This window comes from Nymphalis io, chromosome 10, assembly GCF_905147045.1.
Source record: "Nymphalis io chromosome 10, ilAglIoxx1.1, whole genome shotgun sequence".
In the NCBI taxonomy this organism is placed as follows: domain Eukaryota; kingdom Metazoa; phylum Arthropoda; class Insecta; order Lepidoptera; family Nymphalidae; genus Nymphalis; species Nymphalis io.
In genome coordinates, this window is record NC_065897.1 from 3,198,737 (window position 1) to 3,222,957 (window position 24,221).

Sequence of the window (24,221 nt, forward strand, 5' to 3'; positions counted from 1 at the left end):
TACTACATTATAAAAACTACACTGCCCTACTACTTACTATAAAAATAACGTTAGGCACATATTATGCACAATTAAAAAATATATATTTCGTATTTAAATTAATGACTAGGTACTACAGTTTGTTCATATTACGCTACTACATATTCATTTCAATATATATATATTAATACATTTAAATATTATACATTTATTAATAACTTTATTTCAACAACAATGTTTAAAAAATAACAAAACAAAGTTAAAAGCGAAAAAATTTATAACTACAGGCAATTAAAATAAAAATAAAAATGAAGTAGTTTTAATCTGATCCGAGACACTACAAGGTTTCAAGAAACAAATAAAAAATATGCAACGTGTAAAAATATTTATTTATACAAAATGATTTCAAAACCGTTTAACACAATGAATATCTTGAAGAATTATTGAAAAAGGAAATATCAAGTTGACAGAGCGCTAACACACTCACATACATATTTTAGTACTTAAGTTTTTGTTTTGTTTATCTTTAATTTTAATTAACTTAAAAAGGGGAAGATGTTGTAGTTGAGTTTTTTTGTTAAAGTTATATTAATTAGTTATATTTATTATTTTAGTACTTAAGTTTTTGTTTTGTTTAACTTTAATTTTAATTTACTTAAAAAAAGGGAAGATGCTGTAGTAGAGTCTATACCTGGCTGGTGATAAAGAAATAAAGTTAGTTGTCAAGGAGGTGATGTCTATAATTACAACACAAATATAACAACAACAAAAAAAACACAGCTATAATATATAAACATATGAATAATATTGCATTATAGATGTCAAAGATGAAGACAACTAGGAGCTTTCTGAGAAAATATGCTCACGGAGACGAGTCTTGTAAGTAAATCTAGAGGTAGCTTTCCTTATATGCTCAGGTACTTTGTTCCATAATCGGACAGTTTGAACGGAGTAAGAATTTACCAAGCCGCTAATAAAATTGTGCGCCATTATAATAAATAAAAAACATGTTCGAATTAAAAGTGAAGGTTAACAGCTTTGTGCGAAATCTAATTAAATATGAATCACAATTAAAAATTTTGTATCGTTCCAAATTCAATTTTGTCAATCCAATCCTGAGTAGAATCGAATAATGATCGTGTCAAGATATTAATCCTTATCTAACTATATAGTTTCATAATAAAGGTTAATTATGTAGGCACATGTCAATTCCTCTTTAAATTATTCGAATCGGACCTTTCGTTTAGAAGATACGATGGGTATTAATTAATTATGGGTATTACATGTGTATTCCACCAATCCGCATTGGAGTAGCGTGGTGCCCTTTTCCTCAAAATGGGAGTGGAGGCCTTAGCTCAGCTGTGGGACATTCACACTGATGGGTATAAAAATGCTAAAAGCAAGGATTTTCTTTGTCAGCTAGAAGTACTTGAGTAGTAAGGATGTAATTCTATTATTTTTTTAAAAACTTCACTTTTTAACGCTCTATAAAATATTTAGCAATCGCGTTGTCTCTCAAACGAATTAAGAATAATATAATAATATTTGTCTTTTACACTATATAGTTTAAGTTAATATAGTAGTTATAACAAAATTAAAACCCTCGCGCAACAAAAAAAATTATGGTCAAAGATACGATGGCGGGGCAGCGGACCCGATGAATTGGAAATAACGGGCCAACTTCCGGAGCCTTTAGGAGAACTGTCATATTCCAAGACGATTGTACGGTGAGCTACCACTCCCACATAGAAGCCGTAGACAGCACTCAAACGAGACCTGAGAAGACCAAATTATGGGAGGTGGATGGGACCTAACGCGAAGGTGACAAACTTCGCGTTTGACCGTGACTTTCACTTAATACTTATTGTGATAAGGTCGTTTTACAATAAATGATACCTATGTAATTTATACTAAGATAAATAAGATTTCAAGTCAGACAAAGTCGGTGTACGCCACTAGTAAATTAATATTTAGGTACATGAATATTGACGATAATGACTCATCTTTTCTTATATAGTTAGTTTATATTTACCGGCGAATATTACCGCTTAAATATGTCATTGGCACTATATTTAATGATATACATTATAAATGATTTATTCTGTTATATTATTGTTACAGTGTCGTTTTTTTTAATTTTTTTAAATAGTTAGTATATTTATTGTTACTATTTTTTACTGATTAATACTATTTTTTACTGATTGATACTATTTTTTTAAATAGTTTAGTATATTATATTTACCAGCGAATATTACCGCTTAAACATGTCATTGGCACTATATTTAATTATAAATGATTCATTCTGTTATATTATTGTTACAGTGTCTTTTTTTTTAAATTGCCGGGAGGGTAAATGACTCTACTCCACCTGATAGTAAGTGGTAGTAAAGTCCAAACGCGACATCGGCCAGTACAGTCAGGAAGAATATTTTGCACTAGCCGCCCCCGCCTTGCTGGTCCGCAAGATGCCTCTTCGGTGTTGTTGAAGATTTATTATATTTTATTTTTTGTTTTGATAAGCACCTTTAAAATATTGTAAGCTCGATATCAGCTCGACTTTGTCGTTTTTTCGAGCGCAATTTTTGTTTAGCGATAGTTTAATGATAGGCTAATATGTTTCTGTGAGCTATATGTCTATACCCTATTCCAATCGAAAGAGTAAAGATAAACGAGTCTTAGTTTTATATTATTCCGAGCGTTTTTTAAATATCTTTACTATTAATATTTTGCACAATTACGATACAGATGTCATGAATGTGATAATTGTACTTTATGAATAATCTGAACAATATTCGATAATACTTTGTGTAAGAATATTTTAAATTTTGTAATATCCTGGTAGTATATAGTATCACGGAAGAACTGTACGGCTCATGTCGTATATATATACATTACTTATGTATTTATTGAATTTTAAAATTTCAAGTTCTGACTTAATTTACATCAATATATTAATAATTAAATTTAGATTTATTTAAGAAAATATTTATTCTGATTGATATTAGGTCTTTAAATAAGATCGATATAATGAATAAACTTCTTTCCACACATTATATATCAACATCGGTTGAAAAATTTAACATATAATGATTCATTATTAGTACGTAATAGAATGTCAGCTCTGAATCTAAGATCACTAGGCTTAGTCACAGCTTCCAGACGAAACCGCCGAAGCAAAGATGATACTAAAGTCTTCATTTCCAACATAGCGAATTTTTGACCTGAAATTTAATATATTTTTTATTATAATAACACAACAATGATAACACTTAGTGATAACGTTAGTCTACACTTTATTAAAATTCAAAATATATTTTCATTTTCTTACATTATTAACATACATTTAACATTAAAATTACTACCTACCTACCAGTTCGGAGCAAAGATTCAACCTAGAAGAACCGTCAAGAAACTCAGTGTAAATTAAGTAAATCATATATAATGCGCGATCTATCAGAATTTGATGGAACTTTGTCAAAGTAAATCGAAAATGACAGTTCTTGAACAAAGGAGCGTTAGCAAAGAAATCCTGTCTTTGTTGGATTTCCGATTATTGTCACTAGGCGGCGCTGTTTTTATTCCATACAAATCGTCGTTAACGTCAACGGTATAGATTAAGTAAAAAGCACTCGCACTAGACTAGACACACAGAAAAATAATAATTTATCCAGGATAGCAAAGGTAAAAATGGAGTATGGTTTTAACAGATTATGTCTAGCTAGGTATGTTTGTTATGGTGTAGACTGCCTCGTTGGTCTAGTGGCTAAATGTAAGGCCGCAGACCTGGAGGTCCTGGTTCAAATCCCATGTCGGGGCAGTAAAAAGGTTTAGGGTTTTTCTATCGAAAATTCTTAATGCCCGGAGTCTGGAAGTTATTAGTGTGTAAACTCACGCGCCTCGGAAAGCACGTAAAGCCGTTGGTCCTGTGCCTGAACTCTTTCCGGTCGTGTCGGGTTGTCGTCCCATCGGATTATGAGAGCTAGGGAAAAGGGAGTGCACCTGTGTTTGCGCACACAATTGTTTACTATAATATCTCCTGCGCAGTTGGCTAATCTCATTTGAGATTGGCCGCCGTGGCTGAAATCGGTCTGGAGGACCTTATAATGGTGTTTGTATGTTTGATATCTTCAATGGCGGGAATTGTTTTGCAAAATTATTTTTTAAATGACATCTCTTTCTAAATATTATTATTAATTTAATTAATCACTACAATAATCACACAACCATTCATCTCTAAATTAAAGTAGTAACAATTGTCGAACGACACTACCAAACAAATAACAACGTCTAGCGGTTCGACGCAAGTTTGCCGACGTTATCGTTACCGGGCTAGCAGCATCCCACTCTGCTCTCGCGCGGATTATACATATAATAATCATTCAGAAACAGAAAAAAATGTTAACTTACCAATACAGTTTCTAGGACCAGCGCTGAAAGGTATATACGCGTATGGGTGTCGCTTAGCGCATACCTCTGGTAGAAATCTTTCGGGTATAAAGCGCTCTGGTTCTGGGAAGATATCCGCACGACGATGCAAGTCATATATAGATATATGGATATGACTATTTTTGGGTATGGTGAAGCCACCTATAAAATATTATATACGTTTTAAAAATAGAACATAACACTGCAATGGTCTCTGGCATCCTTACACAGCTATTTTTTTACTTAAGAGGATCCATATGTATGTTTTTTCTTGAATTTATTTTTGTAGAAAATATATATATTTTTATTTTTTATTTGGTTCGATTACTCCTTATATATGTAAACTATGTATTATGAGTGAGATAAACTACTGAGATATATTTGTTGCTAATAATAATATGTTGATATTGCATTCAAAACTATTAAACGTTTTGATAAATTAATACTATCCCGACATACATGGCGCCTTTTCATTTAGAATAGAGGGGGATTTAGCCCAATAATAAAAAAAGGATTTTGTACGGTAGTCAGTCAATACAAACCTATAATAGTTTCTTCTGTTACATATCTGAGTATAATAGGCACACTAGGATATAATCTTAAAGATTCCTTTATGCAGCATTCTAGATATTTCATCTCATTCAATTCATCTGTTGTTGGCGTATTTTGGGAGCCCTTAAATATATTTTGCAGTTCCTCGTAAATCTTATCCTAAAACATTTTTTTAGGAATTCTTACATTAATTGAAAACAAATTACAGACATTAATATTGAAATAGAGAAGAAGATGTTTGTGCATGTTTTACGTACATTACTGGGCATTATTAATTTTAAATTCAATGCTGGTGGCGCGTTGGCGATGTAAGGGATGGTTACTATTAAATATAGCGAATGTCTATGGTAGTGGCGACCACTTACCATCAAGTGCCTATTTGCCCGTTCGCCTATTTATTTAATAATATTAATAAAAACGTGATATATATTTTAAATAAATTCAACTTACTTGCACTTTCGTCTCGTTAGCGATCGTCATTATCAAGAAAGACAATGCCTGCGCTGTTGTATCATGACCCTAGAAGAAATATTTAGATGTTTATTTATTAATCCTATCATAAACGGTCTATTTTCAGTTTTGTTATTTTTGACGCAAAAAGAATTCACAGTAAAATCGGAGGAAAATCTGTCACAGCACGTCAGTGTATCTATCGACCCCAATTGTAACAGCATGGTTGATTGATCTCAAAGCCCTCCCCGAGAAAGGAGCGAAGCCCTTAGTCCAGCAGTGGTTTTAGTTTATTCGTAGTTTTAAATATATATATCCAGCAGTGGTTTTAGTTTATTCGTAGTTTTATAAGAAACAATTAATACCTCAAACATAAATGTATCAACTTCCTCTCGGATACCGTCAACATCGATATCTCCTACTTTTTCTTTTTCTAAAAGCAAGTCCAACATTGCCAATCTTCCTTTATTACCGTAACTTTCTTCATCTTCGAATGTCTCAATTCTATTTTCTTTTAAGAACATTCTTCTTTCTTTGATAATTTTATTAGTAAAAGTGTGCAAGTCTTTTAGGGCGGCCTCTTGCGCCTTAGCAACACTCGACCATTTAAAAAAGTAGTCTACGTGTAGCCAAATTCTGCACATTCTTTCGACAATTGCCTTTCCGACGACTTCTATTGCTCTCGAGTATTTACTCGCCACAGATTCAATACTTTCATGCATCGATGTACCCATTGCTGTCTCTAAAATGAGAACAAATTATGTTAAAAAAAACAGTGGCTGTCAAAAGATTTACTTCAAATATGTCGAACGATGTGAATCATCGAAATTTATGGTTATTGAAAGAATTAACAATTAAAAACAATACATAAATACGGCGTAAACAAATAAATACCATCATTTAATTTTATTAATAAAATAAATATATTTTTCTCATTATTATATTCATCACAGCAACGACGAAGTGTAGTATTCGCGCTATACACGAACAAATGGCGAAGAGGGAGCGTGACGGTATAATAGAACAGAAACGAAAATGTAATGTAAATACTACATTATTTCGTCAACAACACCAAAACTGAGTTTAAATTTCAGCAATGTGAACGAATATATAATATGTAAAGTTAAATAACAGTTTTTAGAAAGATTAATACCAATATGGTTTATCTGACACAAAACACTGTAAATATAAAATGATTCCAATCTTAGTCATATTATTAGTTATTTATATATTATATCCATTTAAAAGTAAACAACTCAGTTATTAATCTCTCGTAATTAATTAGCTATACACATACCACACATGATACGAAGTGTCGTTGAAGTTATCAAAGGCACTATGTCAACGTGTTTTTCATTGACCTTTTCTTGAACTTCATGCAAAAACTTATCTGTCTGTTCAACGAAAGTTATCGAATATTTCTTCAATATATTAAAATGAAAAGCTTGAGTCAATAACTTTCTCCTTTGATGCCATTTTAAACCTAAGATTAAAGTCATATTCCAAATTAACAATTAATTATTTATAGGTAATTGTTGTTTCATTTAATGTATGGATTGGATATTTTCTTTTATTATTTTTATAGAAGCTGCATACCTTGGCTTGTGAGAAGCCCCTCTCCAAGCCACGGTCTCATAAAATTGTATGGTATATTTTTGTCAGAAAAACGAAGTGACGATAAAATTGTCTGAAAAAAAAATTAGAAAATGTAACTATCGATCTATTAGAGATTGAATTAATTGTTAATTTATTTGAGAGAAATGCCTACATTTATTAAGGCGAAACTTTGATAGCATTATAAGGTATTTTCTGAGCCCCCAAGTCACGAGTTATCTTAGTTTCATGGTCCAGGTTATTTTATATTAAAAATAAATAGTTTTTTTTTTCTTTATATTATGTATCTTTATTTATTATATGTCGCTTATCTCTTAATACCTATGCACATGTCATATTAATAAGTACTAAATCGTTTTGCAAAGCAAATGGTCACCTGATGGTGAGTGGTTGCAAATGTCCAAAGATATAGGCGCCGTAAGAAATATTAACAATTCCTGGCATCGCATCACTAACCCTAGGAACTAAGAAGTAATGTCCCTTGTGCCTGTAATTACACTGGTTCATTCGCCCTTCAAACGAGAACACAACAATACTAAGTAGTTTTGTTTATTGCCGATAGTTTTTTTTCCCTTTGTATCCTTTGAAATTCGAATGAAGTTATTGGTAATGTTTATTACCTCAACATTATCAGGATCCAGAAACCCTATAGTTCTCTCATTGATCGCATGTATCTGTACGACATCTCCATACTCCTTGGGCAAATTCCGAATAAATAAAAATAACTTGTCTGAAACAAAGTCATAATTAAACCAGTATAATTTGTTTTCGTTGTGTTAATAAAATACTTAGGTATAATTATTTATAAGCCGAAATAGTCTAGTGGTAAGAACATGTGAATCTTAACCGATGATCGTGGGTTCAAACCCGGGCAAGCACCACTGAATATTCATATGCTTAATTTGTGTTTATAATTCATCTCGTGCTTGACGGTGAAGGAAAACATCGTGAGGAAACCTGCATGTTGCTCCCCACCTTAATCTTCGTATGTATTTCATAAAATAATTTACACAGGTATATCTAACGGCAAACTTTTATATCATATAAATGCATAATGTGATAAATTGATGGGTTTTATTTAATTCAAAGTTTATTTCTTCTTTTTAGAGAATTTATATAAAGGTTTGTTTTATAAAATGTTTTTTTTTTACTAATGATTTTTAGTCTTTGATTTAGTGGCTATTTTCTGCGCCTGTGTGCTGTTGCGCAGGTAAATTACACAACAATTCATAAGTATTATGTTTTAATAATTATCGACAATAAACATTTTTTGCGAAGGAAATAAAAAAAACAACTGGTTATATCAAACACAAGATGAAGTATTTAAAGATTTGATATTATTAAATTTTAGATTCGAATATTATTTGACATTTTGTGATTAATGAAATCAGGTTTTAATTAGTATTAATAAAATGACTGCCCAATTTCCACGGGATCGCTGGGTACCACTGATTTTTTAGTGGTATTTCGGTGCCTTCAGCACGCGCGAGTCTCGCATCCCCCTTCTTTTTTTTTTCTCGCTGGAAAAAAAACATTTATGTGTTTCCCCCACATTAGATGGGGGGGGGGGGGTATGTGGGACCCGCTGGCGCTGAAGGCGCCGAATACCCACTAAAAAACCAGCGGTACCCACTCCGTCTTGTCGGGGGACGTACGGGATCGCTTGCGCAAGCTACCGTGCCGTCCCGACGGTTGGCCCGCTTCTGCGGGCCTCCAAATCTTAGGAGGTTCTCGGGGTACAGAGACCCCCTAGCTCCGGCGACACTCACGGCGGGAGGAGAAGATGCGCATAGCGCCGACGTCTTCTTCCCGGTCTTCTTCGGCGAAGCGGGTCAGCTGAGGCACTCTCCTCGTGCTCCCGCTCCGCGGCCTCCTTCTGCGACATGACATTTTCCGAGAAGGAGACCATCTCCATCCAGTACCTTTCGCTACCAAGCATGGCATTTATCACGCTCGGCAGCGAAAGGTCTCCGCCGATTAAAGTCGCCAGGGAAAGGCGCTGAGGCCCCCAAGCGGCACACTCCATCATAGTGTGGCATGTCGTGTCCGCAGGCGCACCACACTCGTGGCAGGAGGGCGTTACCTCCCGCCTGACTATTCCGTGCTGGTACTTACCGAAGCACCCATGTCCAGTAAGCACCTGAGTCAGTCTGAAGGTCAGTGTGCCGCCTTTTCTCGTTACCCAGCGACTCAAGTGGGGACGGATCGCCTCCACTGTCGCCAGGCCTGCTGATGGGGACCTCAGATCCGACTCCCGCATACCCCACCTCATGTGGGGAAACGCTTAATGTGTTTTTCCAGAGAAAAAAGGGATACGTTTTTAGGATAAAAATAATACGATAATGTAGGAAATTTATTTTTAAGTACATAAACCTAAAGTTTTCAGATCACTAAATTTCAGTTAAAAATTTATATTTGGAACTTATATTATTCATTCATTCATTTATTCGTTTTGGCGTCAATGATTTTGGGATTTTTTTCTTTAATTACTATCCCATTAGTTTCACAAGTTCATAAATCATATTTTTTTATTCATTGAAATCTTTATTGTATGCCACATAGAATTGGTAATTTTAAAGGTTAAAAATGTCAAGAAAACAAAAAGAAAAATATGTGCGTACTGCACAATGGCCTTTTTAAATTAATAGCAATTGTTTCATTTCTTTATAAGTAGAGGGGAGAATAAACACCAACGAATTATACTAATGATGCATTTTTCAAGTTATAATTCTAAAAAAATAGCAATATTTCTATTTGAAACATGGGCTTTTTAAATGTTAGTAGCGACTGCTTACTTTATATTTTAACATTTAGATATTTTCGTAAATGCAAGCTAATTTTTGAAATTGGATTTTGCAAAAAATAAATAAATGTAGAATTTAGTTTGTATAATTATTATAAGATAGATAAAAAATAAACAGCGCCGATTAAAGGAAACAGATGACAAATCACCATTTTTTTTTCAGAGGGATTAACTTTATTCCAAATTGAAATTGAACACTCATGATGTTCTTGTCAAATTAGACAAATCGAGTGAACAAAATCATCGAGATTTTAAAAAATCGTACACACAAAGGTAGGTTAAATTACACTTAATATTATTAAATACACACATTGGTATAATAGAAGAAAGATAGACAAAACTCACAAGGCAAACAAAAATCAAAGGTAGCTTTTGACGTTCATAGAATGGCAATTAACATTAAAACACAATTATATATCTTAGCTTAACGAATGAGCTTAGGCTTTTCATTGCAACTCTTTTATTGACCAGTGTTTTTGAATGTGCTAGTAACATTTTTACCAATAATAACATTTTTATAAAAACAAACTCAATAAATAAAAAACAATAAATTAAATAATAATTATTATTTCACTTACCGAGTGGTAATAAGAAATTGATTGTGTTACCAACAATAGGCCATCTCTTTGGGCCTGGTATTTGGCGTACGAGCCTCCCTGCTCGATTATATTGATCATAAAGTAAAGTAACTAAAAGTCCAACGAACAGACAAATAGTAACAAGAGAAACAAACATGTTGTTTACAGTGAGACACGTGTCAGTAAAATGTACTCATGAATAAGATGCCGTATACTAATATACCTGTATAATAAATGTTATCAAGAATACAACTTTAATTATAAATGTATGAAGAATGTATCTGTTTTAAATGGTTCTGTAGAATTAACATTTTTATATTTACTGTTGAGTCCTTGCTTTAATTTATTATGATATTTAATTGAGAACATATTTGAGAGTGAGGTGCTAGTAGATTGACAATGTTAACGTATCTATTCGCACTATATACTTTTATGCGAAAAAATGTAATAGATTAGTGCGTTTTTAGAGCAGTTGTTCTTATCCAAATAACATATATGAACATATTTATTTGTATTGGTGTATTACAACGCCTGAGCAAATAGATTAAACCAATTAGGATCATTATCAGTTTAATCCATTTTCTCAGCTCAGCAACGATTTACTTAAGTAACGCTTTTTGCAAAAATTCAATTGTATGCAAACTTACATATCGTTTTGGTGGTATGGTTTGTTCACATCACATATTCTACTGCCAAACAACAAAACTTAGTATTGTATTTAGTTATAACCCGTTTTGGTAGTATACAGCCATATTATGGTTTCAATTTAATACCTACATCGTATTTTATTATGAGAAGAGTTAATGACTGTGCATTGTCAGTCAGTCAGGGCATTGCCTTTTATCAATACACGCCGAGTAAATGGGCATCAGGTCAGTCACACAACTGATTCATTACTGTTCTGAGTAAATTATTAATACTATTAATAATATAATTTATTTTATACTATATTATTTTAACTGCCTCGTTTGTATGGCTACCTTATATGGCTATTATATTGAGGTCTTAGTTTCAAACCACGAAACAAGCCACAATATGAGATTTTTGAGTTTTTCGTAAAGATATTTCAGTGGCAGCTTAAAATTTTGACTGGGCTGTGTTTACACATTAAAAAAAATACATACTTGCATATGAAAGCAGTTAAATCCGTTGATCGTACACCTGAACTCTTTCCGGCCGTTACCGATCTGGTCTCAAATGTATTAGCACGTATGTTTGGTTAATATAATATTTTCTATATTTGCATCGATATATTTGGGTAGTTTCCCTTAAGAACTGCCGCCGTAACCGAATCTGTTAGAAAGAGATTATCGCTTATATCAATGAGCATCGATCACATCGTTATATATTAATTAATGTATATTAGTAACAATAAAAAATCGCGTTTGCTGTCTAAAATATGCAATAAATGAAAGTCGTATTTGTGTATTATATAAATATATATCTAAGTACCTACTGGAGACCTTGGACCGGCTGCAGCGACGTGCCGTACGCATTATTGGCGACGTAAAGGTCACAAACACCCTTGAACCTTTACAATTGCGTCGTGAGATAGCAGCACTGAGCGCTTTCTATCGACTGTATCACGGCGAGTGCTCTGAGGAATTATTCTCTCTAATTCCTGCTTCCCCCTTCCTTCTTAAGTCCACGCGAGCTGGTTCTCGATGTCACCGCCTAACTGTGACATCAATTCCATCGCTAACAAAGAAATTTGGCAACTCCTTTCTTTGTCGCACTTACAAAAAATGGAATTCCTTACCAGCTCACATGTTCCCCTCCTCTTACAACCCGGGTTCCTTCAAACGGCGTGAAGAGGCATCTTGCAGGCCGGCAAGGCGAAGGCGGCTAGTGCGGAACGTTTTTCCCGTCTGTACTGGCCGTCGTCGCGTTTAGACTCTACTACAACTTACCATCAGGTGGAGTAGAGTCATTTGCCCTCCCGGGGAATATAAAAAAAAAGTATAAATTAAGAGAAATGGACCAAGAAAGGAAAGGTTTACAATAGTTCTATGCATTCTATTTCTTTGGTAAAATCAGAAGATTGAGCGTGGCTTCTTTGCTGTTTAATAACGTAGATAAGCGAAATTGCTAATCTTTTATTTGATTTTGCATAGGCAAATCCAGTTCAAAATTAAAAATAGGTATTTTTTTTATAGGATAGGAAGGCGGACGAGCAAATGGGCCACCTGATGGTAAGTGGTCACCAACGCCCATAGACATTGGCATCTAAGAAATGTTAACCATCATGAGTGCCAAATGTTAACCATCAGCGGTTCATCAACCTTGGAAACTAAGATGTTATGTCCCTTGTGCCTGTGTGCCCGGAATACAATAATACCAAGTATTGCTGTTTTGCCGTAGAATATCTGATGAGTGGGTGGTACCTTCCCAGGAGGGCTTTTTTTTGAAAACAAACAGTATTTATAAAACATTGAGCTTAGAACACAGTTAGTAATATTTATGAGCCAATATATATGAGAATATGTATGAGATAAATATAAAAAAAGAGTATTTAGCTGATTTTTGCATAGTTATGTTCCCGTTTAAAGGATGCGTAAGCCAGTATAAGTACAGATACAAGGATTATAATATCCTAGTTCTCAAGGTAGGTCATTAGAGATGTAAGAAGTGGTTAATATTCCTTACGGTGCCAAAGTCTAAGCATTGGTGACCACCTACCATCAGGTGATCTATTTACCATAGTATTCTTACTTACACTAACAAAAAAATTCAAGGGAAGCTATTTATTATTATTATTAACATTCTTCGGCCTAAGGCTAAAAAGTCTTGCGCTTCGTTATAATCTATTAGAATATATAACGATATGTGACTTCCATTGACGTAAATGAATAATTAACATCCTCGCTTAATATGAGGATTACAATGGTTAAATTACAAGAGAAGCGTACCATTAAAGCGGTTGAAGTAAGATGTTAAATTTAAAACTTAATATTCAATATTAGTCTAAAATCACAAAGGGATCTTTGCATTTATGTATATAAAATACTAATCAACGCAAAGATCCAAGAAGAATCCAGAAGCTTATAGCTTTATGTAATGCTTGATATATTTGTTGCCAAGACGCTCTACTAAGCCTCATTTTTATTTGTTTATTCTTCTAGTTGCATTCATTGGCTCTGCAAAATGGTCACAGAAATTTTGCTCACTGATTATGAGGTGTACAGACTTAGAATCCGATTATTTTAAACATATTCTATCGTTTGCTTATATCTAAAATTAACATACTTGCATTTATATGTTTTAGACAAAGCTTTTTAATTAAAATTTTGAAACATATATTTGAGACGGCACGAGTGTTGAATTAAAAGTAAATTTAAGACACAAACATTCTTCCAAGAGGCAAAAGTGAGCTTATAATGTTGCTGTTTTAAGGCGTGGTAATGATATCGTAGAGGCGATATATTAACAGACTATTTTTCTGACATCCTTCAAAAATAAATACAACAATTAAGGTCTGCCGTGTTGGCATTTCATGTAAACTACATTAAATCATATAAAAATCAAGAGTCGTCGTTTTCGGAAGGATTCGCGTCAAAAGCAGATATTCCGGTGTTCTTACTTTTATGGCAATTAATTTTTAAATTTTTTGCATGTTTTTTAATACACATTAATTAAAACATCGTTAATAACTTATTAATTAGATATTAGCAAATAAGAAAATTACGTTTTTTTCCAAAGAACAATGGACATTGTTTACTGTAAGTCTTTATATGTAATTATAAGTCCTTGAGTAGGTACAGTAATATTAAAATCTCGAATTAATATTATTATTATTATTGAATATATTAGTATTATTATTGAATCATTATTATATATATTATTTTTACAAATTACAGACATATATTCGAAAGGTTTTTAACCTTAATATTTATTATATGTTCAAAATGAAAATGACAACATTTAAATCATTAAACACTTATTTTTCATATTTATTCATAAAATAAGCATAATTTTAAAATTATTTTTATTTTCTTATTATATTTAATATCCTTATATTAAAATTAACCTTATAAAATGACGAAAAGCATATTTTGATTGTAAAATAAATAAAAAAAAAAATTACCTCACAAACATAAATGCTTGAAGCCGAAGCTATGCCTCCTCCTCTCCTCTTCAAGAAGATGGGAGGAGAGCGGGTTGATGATTACATAAGTCGCAGAATTTCATCAAACACATCTTCAAGATGTCGTCCTTCACGTTGAATATATAATACAAATTAAGCACATATTTAGTGATAACTCAATGGTGCTTGCCGGGACATTTTGCAATTTTAAGTTAAATTAATTTAAGTTGCCTTTCAGCTTGTAATTTATATTAAATAAAATTATTAAAAAAAATCAATAACAATGGTCTATCCGCCTGTACTTATTATGCTAATACACATACATACATAAATGTAACATGTATACTGCAGAGCTCACGTGTTTTCTTCTCATTATATGCTTATTAGTGTCGTGTAATATCACTAGTATTACTGACCTGACTTAACATCCATAGTAAGTAAATATATATTTTACTACCTACATTTGTTGTATGAAATAATTGTATGTTGTTTTTATTTCTTTTGTTGTGAATTAGTGTTTGTGATAGTATTATAAACATGTAATTTAAATAAAAACTAAATAACTTGTTGTAAATGTAACTAACCACAAAAAACTTTGTACTGGTGGTAGGGCTTTTTGCAAGCTTGTCTGGGTAGGTACCACCCACTCATCAGATATTCTACCGCAAAACAGCAATACTTGATATTGTTGTGTTCCGGTTTGAAGGGTGAGTGAGCCAGTGTAATTACAGGCACAAGGGACATAAAAACTTAGTTCCCAAGGTTGGTGGCGCATTGGCTATAAGCGATGGTTGACATTTCTTACAATGCCAATGTCTAAGGGCGTTTGGTGATCACTTACCATTAGGTGGCCCATATGCTCGTCGACCTTCCTATTCTATAAAAAAAAAAAAACCTTCCAATACCTATCAATTACATTACATACGGGTATAGTGCGTCTTTAACAAATCGCTAGGGCCTTGAATATCGCAAAACGGACACCACTATCAACGACGTCTACCATCACGTGCCTGGCCGCGTTCGGGTCTCACACTTGGAAATGAGCCGATGACAGAATAATTCTTTTCTTTCTTTCTTTTTTCTTTTGTTTTTCTCATTATTTTTTGTTAACGGTTGCTATGGTAACGATTATTATTGATCATATTGGGAGGGCAGTGTGAGATACCGATGTGATACATAATTTTTGTCGCATAAGTAACAAATTTGAATTGTAACTTTCGTGTCTTGATAAAATGTCCTTAAATTATTCTTATTATAACGGGAGAATTTTACACGAGGAATTGGAAAAATATAGGTATCAATTCTTTATCCTATAACTATGAATTGCCAGGTACAAACAGGTAAACAGCCATCATTAATATACCCTCATCATTTATTTAATTTTTTTATTAAAGGATAGGTTATTTCATTATCTTCTTAACAATATTGGGTTGCTTTAAAATTTATGGTTGCCATATGAAAAGATATGAAACATTTTCCAAGTGTCTTTTGTAATTATTAAAAATCAACAAGACATTAAAAATATAAGTTTTTTATCATTTTTAACTAATTTAACTTTTGTTTACACATCAAACATATAAAAAAGAAAGAGACAGTAATAAAAAGAAAAAGACGAGTAGGCATAACGCTATTTCGTTACCGACATTATCTGCCATTTCACTCTTCTATAAGCCGCGTAAAAGAACTTCGTTCCAATAAATGCTTTAACGAAATACATTATGCTATAACTGCAAAAGAATTGAGGAATGTTTGTATGCATTTATGGCCTAGTTTATAAGATCAGAATGAATTATCAATAACATAAATAATTTATCTGATAAAATCGAGGATGAGGATGACTACGACATGTTTAGAGTCATGGAGGTTCGAGATTAAGAAATCTTATAATATTTTATACAAATATTACTATTATTGATTACCTATATATATAATAAAAAATAAATAAAAAGTATCCGTTTATTTAAACATCTGCTCACGGTGACCTACTACAAACGCAACAATGTCTCCAAACTGATTTAGCTGGATATATACGTGCCAAAAAAAAAATCTGATACAATTATGTTGGGAGTATAGACACGCTTGTCATATACGTGGAAATTTAAATAAGTGTAATATATAACAACTATAATCTTTATTGTATTAGTACAAAAATGTAGAACAATTCAATATTTTTTCTTGCTACAATAGATGTACCTTACTTAACACAATGGTTATAATGATATAAAATATACTATATTATATTATATATTCAAGAATGTGAGAAACAATCGTTATAGTGAGAAAAACAAACCCTTAAAATACACAAGAAACAATAGTTTTCTTAGAACAACTTTTATTTTTTCTTATATATTTTTTTTCTGTATTTAATTTCTATTTTTTTTTATTTAAAATAGTTAGACAGTCTAGTAAATGGGGCACCTGATATTGAGTGGTCACCGTCACCCATAGACATTGGCACTCTAAGAAATTTTTACCATTCCTTACATCGTCAATGCGCCATAAACTTTGGGAACTGAGATGTTATGTACTTTGTGTCTGTGGTAACAGTGGCTCGCCAACCCTACAAACCGGAACTTAACAATACTATATAATTATTGCTGTTTGGCTTTAGAATATGTGATAAATGAGTGGTTTCCCAAACGGGAAAACAAAGCAAATACAATATAGTAAAAATACTGCAAGAGTATGTGTATATTTTAAATTAACAATAACTAAAGTGTCATAAATATTTTGTTCTTAAAAATTTCTTTTTCTGAATCTAGCATAAATTGGTTCTGTCGTTCGAAGGATTATGTTCGCTGTGAAGACTATGTCCTCAGGTTTGGTCACAGGCTCAATATGGAACGTTCTAGTTATACCTGATATCAATGTTTTCATTTCGTACATAGCAAATTTCTGACCTGTAAATATATACAAAATTAAGTAACTTAATATTTTTATTAAGAAAAACCTTAACAAAATGTTTAATCTTACCTAAACAATTTCTAGGACCTGCGCTAAATGGAAGATAGGCAAAAGGATGTCTGTTTATTTGATTGATCGGTAGAAATCGCTCCGGGATAAACTTTTTTGGTTCCGGATATATGTCTTCTCTGTGATGTAAGTCGTATATCATTACGTTCACTTGCGTGTTTGCTGGGACCCTGTAGCCACCTGTGAGAAACGCAACGTGATAAAATAAGTTGAGTTCATCAACACCACGATATTAAGTTAGATTGCCAATCTATAATGGTGTTAGCTTCGATAGCTGCTTTTGTGGTGGTAAAAATAACGAAGACTTTGGAAATTGAATACTTGTATTAATGATAAATAATTATAAGATGAAGAAGTGATGTGTGTCGCACACGCGAGTTCAGAAGACAAGTGAAGTTAAGTTGGGAGCGCGTCCCCGCACCCCGCGATGATAGATAGTGAAGCGCCGCAACAAGTGGAAAAATATATATTAAAAATATAATTTCGACGCTCATCCGAAACGTCATTTAAATTATAGACGAATAAAATTAAAATCTATAACATAGGTATATCTACTTCACATATAAAAAAAGTTGCGCGTTTGCGCAATAAATGCTTGGTCCGTAATCAATACATACAATGTATACATTATTCAATTAAACACACATATATATATAAAAGTTCAAAAAGAATTAGAAAGCTAAAAAATCTTTAATATTAAATAAAACACATAATAATGTTCGAATTAAAAGAAAAATAATTAATAAAACAAAAGTATACATTTACACACCGAGTACAACTTCATCATTGAGATGTCGCGATATATACGGGACACTGGGATAAATTCGTAGAGTCTCTTTTATACAACATTCAATATACTTCATCTCGTTCAAGTCTTCAATGGTAGGCGTGCGCGTAGAGTTTCCGAATATTTTATCAACTTCTTCTTGAATTTTTTCCTGTTTTATACATAAAATAATCAATGAAAGAAATTTGATACAAAGAAACAGCTATTATTCTATAAATAATATAATTACATTTATAAACTGAATACTACTATTTTAAAATGATCGATCTTTATATTAGAATATATAACTCAAAATCTTAAATTATTAACTCACATTACGTATATTTTTAGACAGTCCATTTATGCCTAAGCCTACAAAGCATGGGATAGGGGACTCAAAGGTCAAGTGCCTAGAGGCCTGGGATCTCTAAGTTCGGCCTTGCCTTTAGAGCTAGTCAATAAAATATCAAAGTAAATTTCCAGGGCTCAAAACAGAATTAAAGTTATATTGTTTAGACTTCATTTATTTTTCAGAAGAATATACATAAAAAAAAATACATGGCAATCAAAATTTTATTTTATAAAAAAGTAAGAATTTATCAATATACCTGAACTGTCGGTTCATTTGCAATTCTCATGATGAAAAACATTAAAGTAGTGGATATGGTGTCATACCCCTGAAAAGAGTTTTTGTAATACAAAAGTGATTAATCGTGAAAAAAACCTATTCAGAAGCAAGATCATTCCATTTGCTTCTAGTTTCTTATATGGCTTATATATTATTATAATGAAATTCAGAATATATTTTACCGCGAATAGAAATGTATCCACTTCTTCCCTGATACCGCTTTCATCAATATTATTGTTTCTTTCATTTTCAAAAAGCAAGTCAATCATTGCAAGACGACCCTTACTTTCAATGATCCCCATAGTATCATCGTATTTGTTTTGTGTATTATTTGTTATAAATTCTCTTCTATCACGAATAACGTCATTTGAAAACGCATGTAGTTCTTGTATTATATTTTTTTGTTCTTCACCCAATTTTGAAATATTAAAACTCCAGTCGAAGAATAACCATATTCGACAAACTCTTTGGACGATACAATCACCAATTTTTTCAATAGCGTATAAATATTTACTATGCAAAGCTTCTAGATTGCTTTGTTTTGATACACCCATTGAAGTCTCTGAAAAATTATTATATTTATATAAAAAATATTACATACGTATAAAATTAAAATAAAAAAAATAAATAGCTTCACTCACCACACATTATCTTAAGTGTTGTATGCGAGATCAATTCGTATAAATTTGTTTTTTCATTTAATAGTTCTGTGTCTAAGGTTTTTTTTAAATCTTCCGTATGTATCACGAAAATTTGTAAAAATTTCTTTAGGATATTTAGATGAAAAGAAGGCGTCAACATCTTTCGTCTATAATGCCATTTCTGACCTAGTTACATAAGTATAATATATTTTTATATTACATTATAAAGCAGCTATTATAGTCAATTGAGCTAAAAATTGCGCAAATTCATTTTACTCTTAAGTAGCTTAAGTGAAAAATGGTAGTAAAACAGTTTATTATGCAATATTTGTATAAGATACTCGTTTATATTCGATACGTCGAATTATATTCGTGCAAGAATCTATAAATAGCTTGTGAAATAACTTAGATAAAGTACTTAATGTGTGTTTTTTACCGTTGCTTGTGAGAATGCCTTCGCGGAGCCAAGGTTTTAAAAAAATGTATGGAACATCTTTCTCATGAAACTGTGCCTTAGAAAGTATAATCTGTAAATATGAATTCCAGTATGTAATGTGAGAAAAAAATATATTTTATTCATGATAATCTTCTATCTTTACTGCAATTTCAAAATTTTAAGCTGAGGCTAGTAGCATATGATTGACATGTGTTTAGGAAACGAACTTGTAAAAAGCATGCTATTTACAAGCATCGATGCAATCTGTTTTTTGTTTTACCTACACTTTTATAACTTTAAACTTGACAGCATAAACATTTAAAATAAGCTTTAATTTTATAGAAGTATATGATTTCCAAAAATAGTTTTTCTGTGGGGGACATATATATATATATATATAATATTTTTTTCTGTTTGACGTTTTACGTATATTTTACATTCTTAGTTTCAATTGTTTCGCTTTGGTAATGACAATAATTGTACATATATGGTTTTCTTACCGCTGTATCCTCTGGATCGTAAATATTCACACAATGAAAGTTTAATGCCTGTAAGTGTGTTACACCTTTGTAAGTTTTGTACAGTTCTCGCGAAATTGTGAATAATTTGTCTGTAAGCATATAAATATGATTTAGTTTGTTTTACACAGAAGGTAATAATAAAAAATGCAAACAATTTAATATTTTTAAACCAAAATATAAAATGTATATCCATTGACAGTGCACATAGTAAATCATAAACAGCATTTGATACTAATTTAAGTTTTAGTTATTTCAAACTAAAGTACCTGGGCGACCGGGCTTCGCTCTGCTCTAATAAATAGTTATGACAAATACAAGTACGATGGAGGAGTGGGGTAATATTATTAAGAAATCTACCAATTCTTTTTAAAGGACTAAAGTATTTCTTGGGACCTACATTGCCAAAACGAGATTAAAAACCAAAGCAATGAATATATGCTTAATGTCATCATCGTCATTATTGTCTCAAATACGCCTGTCAGACATAGCCGCTAATAAGAAATAACATGAAAAAAATTAGGATCTGCCAGCGCGCCGCGCGTAGAACGAAGCTTTATGAACATAAAATTAAGAGATAGAGTAGAAATAAGAAAATATGGAAAATTACCAAAGCAAGAGATGTCATAAAATATTAGAACTTAAATGGAAATGGGCAGGACTCTAACAGATGGACCCAAGTGGTGACCAACTGGACACCCAGAAATAAAAAACGAAGGAGAGGTAGGCCCCTGAGAAGATGGAATGATGTCATCATCAAAATAGCTGAGAATCTTTGGCCCAGGATAACAAATTAGAGAGAGAGATGGAAGGAGTTGGAGGAAGCTTTTACCGCAAATGACGGTCCTTACTCGGTGTAAGGACCGTCATTTACGAGGAGTAAATAACATTACTAATATAGGATATAAGTACATTAATACTAACCAACTAACAAAACTTCGATTTTTGTCATTTAAATAGTCAGTGTTTGGAACAAATAAAAGCTTTTTTGTTTTTATTTATTTATACATTGCCAAAAGGCTAACTGCTAACAAGTATGTCTGCAATAAACTAAGATTCAGCGGAATACTTTATTTTAAGTCTAGAATTGAAGGTCAACCTGTTTGAGTAACGGACACTGCCACAAAAGCTTACTAGATGCCAAACCAAACGTTAGCTTACATATAACTATTTACGGCAAAAATTGTTGTTCAAATGATGAATGAAATACTATTTTACATTAATTAATCGTTTTTGACTTGTAAAATTATTTTAACTTATATGTATATTTCAAAACCAGAATACCAAAGGTCTTGACTGCGTGATATAGTAACACACCATTTGGCTTCTTCTCATTATGTAACAAATGCACTCAATACTAAAACAGCAATATGAATCGGTTTTTTTTAAATGGCTTAATTTTAACAATTAAAACACTGATTTAAATAAAATTTTCTTAATTTTTTTTTGGAAAAATAATATATTTATTTAATATTAACACTTCAGATGTCAGAAAATTTAAAAATACATGTACATTAATTACTCTTAGGTAATGATTTTTTTTAATCATTGTAATAAATACATTTTATTTAAACATAACCATAAATATCGAAATTTCTTGTTTCTATTTACAATGATGACAATCTCCCATACAAACTGTCATCCCAAATGCAAATATGGGATTCATTTTCAAAAACGCTGAAGAACGCTGGAAATGTTATTTAATTATCGCATATCATTCATTTTAGTTCAGTTACTTTATTTAGCTGGTTTTTTTTTATGGCGCTGTTGTGTCTATGACCATAAATTATTAAACCAATATTATAAATACAAAATGTAAAACCCATTTTGGCCACAGTTGGTAATTATTGTGTGATAATTTGCACTCTAATGTAAAAAAGGTTTATAAGGAATTACTTAATTAAAATACTATCATAATTTCGTAAAAAACATTTAAATAATATAACTTTTATCTATAATTGTTTTAAACGTTTTTGATAGTTATTTTATAATGCTAGTTTGTTAAATTTCTTCAAAATTAAATTTCCCGTTGATTTAATTTCTGTAATTAGTATACTAGTATATGTACCTACATAATAATATCCTGGGATATTATTCACACGCGGCCATTTGATCACAAACTAAGCAGAGCTTGTACTATGGAAACGAGACAACTGATATACTACATACACTAATTTTCTTTTGTAAATTATTACTATTACCTATATAAATAATTACACCTAGACTCAGGACAAATTGAATCGAACCCACAACCTTCGGAGTGAAAGGCAAGTATCTACTAACCACGCAGGCTCTATAAGCAAATTCTAAAATACTATTTCAATCACAGAAATTGAATCCGGAGTAAGGAGGCAAACAGTACCAGCAACAGCAGTACGCCTGAGTAGCAGCACTACTTCTACAAAACAGCAGATCTCCTAGCAACATTAAAGGAACAAGAATTTGTTGGTCGGATTCAACGAATAAAAAAGTAAACAACTAAATTAAACCTTTAAATAACTAACAAAGCGCTAACTGCGCCGAAATGCCAGTGTGTATAATGTTAGTTTTACAGAGACGGTAACACGAGAGTTTGTGAGACCAAACGAGTACCCCGTACAGATTCATTGATCGCAATACAGTGGCAAAAGGCAGCAAACTTTATCGTAATCCCCTAAGTTAGCCAGCAGTCTATGCAATTTATTAAGTGCTACAGGCTATTTATAGGCGTTCTCTTCTTTTGGGGAAAAGATTTGGAGTTTACTCCACTAAACTGCACTAGCGCGAGTTGGTGGACATACATGTAGATTTCCTCACGATGTTTTTCTTCGCCGCTAAGAACGAGATGAATTATAAACATAAATTAATCTCATGCAAATTTAGACGTGCTTCCCGAGTTTTATCCTGTATTATTTAGTTAAGGTTGTTCTAGCTACTGGGCCATCTCGGCTCTACCAATGTCTTAATATTTATTAAATAAGAATTTTATTCCTACCTGGTGAAATCAGAAACTGAAAGGCGTTACCCAATATAGGTAAACCTTTTGGACCTGGGATCTTCGCGTACAGTCTTCCATTTCTCGAAAATCTTAAGTAAAAACACCAAATTATAAGGATACCAATTAACGAAAGAAGCACAACAAACATTGTATTTGTTATAACTAACTAAATACGACGAATTATATTTATATATAACGCTCGTACTTCATTTAACATAGATAGTAATGTATGTTAAATGAAATTAATTTATATATATTCACTAATTATTTTGCAAAACAGGGTTCTGCGTTAAGTACGGACTTAATAGACATAATCAGCTTTAACCTTTTTTTTCCTGTCTTGTTGGTTTTTTATAAGGTTGCTGACCCCGAGTTCATATTCCGGATAGGACAAATAAAAAATCGTTGGATTTTTGTTTCAAGAAAATTAAAAAATGCAGTAATTTTCATCGTTTTTTAATGTAGATTAAGCTATTGATCCTGCATACTAAATTTTTTCTTGTGATGTGGGATTGTCATCTCATCGGACTATGAATGATGACAGTTTTCCAGTGACTGAAATTCGTTCCAAGACATTTTAATTTCGTGTAAAGGTAAGACATGTTATATGGTTTTATCGTTTTACAAATTATTTAACTTTCGATGAGAGTAACTGATGCATTTTTTTTAACTTTTATTTAACATAACGATGACGACGATGATCTTGTTTCACTACGGAATCCTTGAAAAATAATGAAATGCAGAAATCATTTGAACACAACAGAATGATATCAAACAATAAGATATACATTACTTTC

The 24,221-nt window shown here is 32.1% G+C and overlaps 2 protein-coding genes across 4 annotated transcripts; both read right to left on the bottom strand.

Moving 5' to 3' along the window:
- Window positions 1-1,983: 1,983 nt before the first annotated feature.
- Window positions 1,984-10,583, bottom strand: LOC126771271 (cytochrome P450 4C1-like). 3 transcript variants are annotated; one of them, XM_050491065.1, is made up of 11 exons: window positions 10,402-10,577; window positions 9,136-9,287; window positions 8,790-8,896; window positions 7,641-7,750; window positions 7,003-7,093; window positions 6,704-6,889; window positions 5,772-6,148; window positions 5,407-5,475; window positions 4,947-5,115; window positions 4,387-4,566; window positions 1,984-3,200 (listed from the first exon to the last, which is right to left on the bottom strand). In XM_050491065.1, exons 1-11 carry the CDS (start codon window positions 10,498-10,500, stop codon window positions 3,037-3,039), a joined length of 1,704 nt encoding a protein of 567 aa, XP_050347022.1. In that variant the 5' UTR covers window positions 10,501-10,577; the 3' UTR covers window positions 1,984-3,036. The 3 variants fall into 3 exon arrangements, with proteins under 3 accessions (XP_050347022.1, XP_050347024.1, XP_050347023.1); XM_050491067.1 differs by lacking the exon at window positions 8,790-8,896 and having other exon boundaries at window positions 10,402-10,440; XM_050491066.1 differs by lacking the exons at window positions 8,790-8,896; window positions 9,136-9,287 and having other exon boundaries at window positions 10,402-10,583.
- A 6,169-nt stretch (window positions 10,584-16,752) lies between these two features.
- On the bottom strand, window positions 16,753-23,572 carry LOC126771200 (cytochrome P450 4c3-like). The gene is made up of 9 exons (XM_050490955.1): window positions 23,422-23,572; window positions 20,430-20,539; window positions 19,930-20,020; window positions 19,494-19,679; window positions 19,035-19,414; window positions 18,833-18,901; window positions 18,228-18,396; window positions 17,459-17,638; window positions 16,753-17,385 (listed from the first exon to the last, which is right to left on the bottom strand). The coding sequence occupies exons 1-9, from the start codon at window positions 23,570-23,572 to the stop codon at window positions 17,222-17,224; spliced, it is 1,500 nt and encodes a 499-aa protein (XP_050346912.1). The 3' UTR covers window positions 16,753-17,221.
- Between the last annotated feature and the right edge of the window lie 649 nt (window positions 23,573-24,221).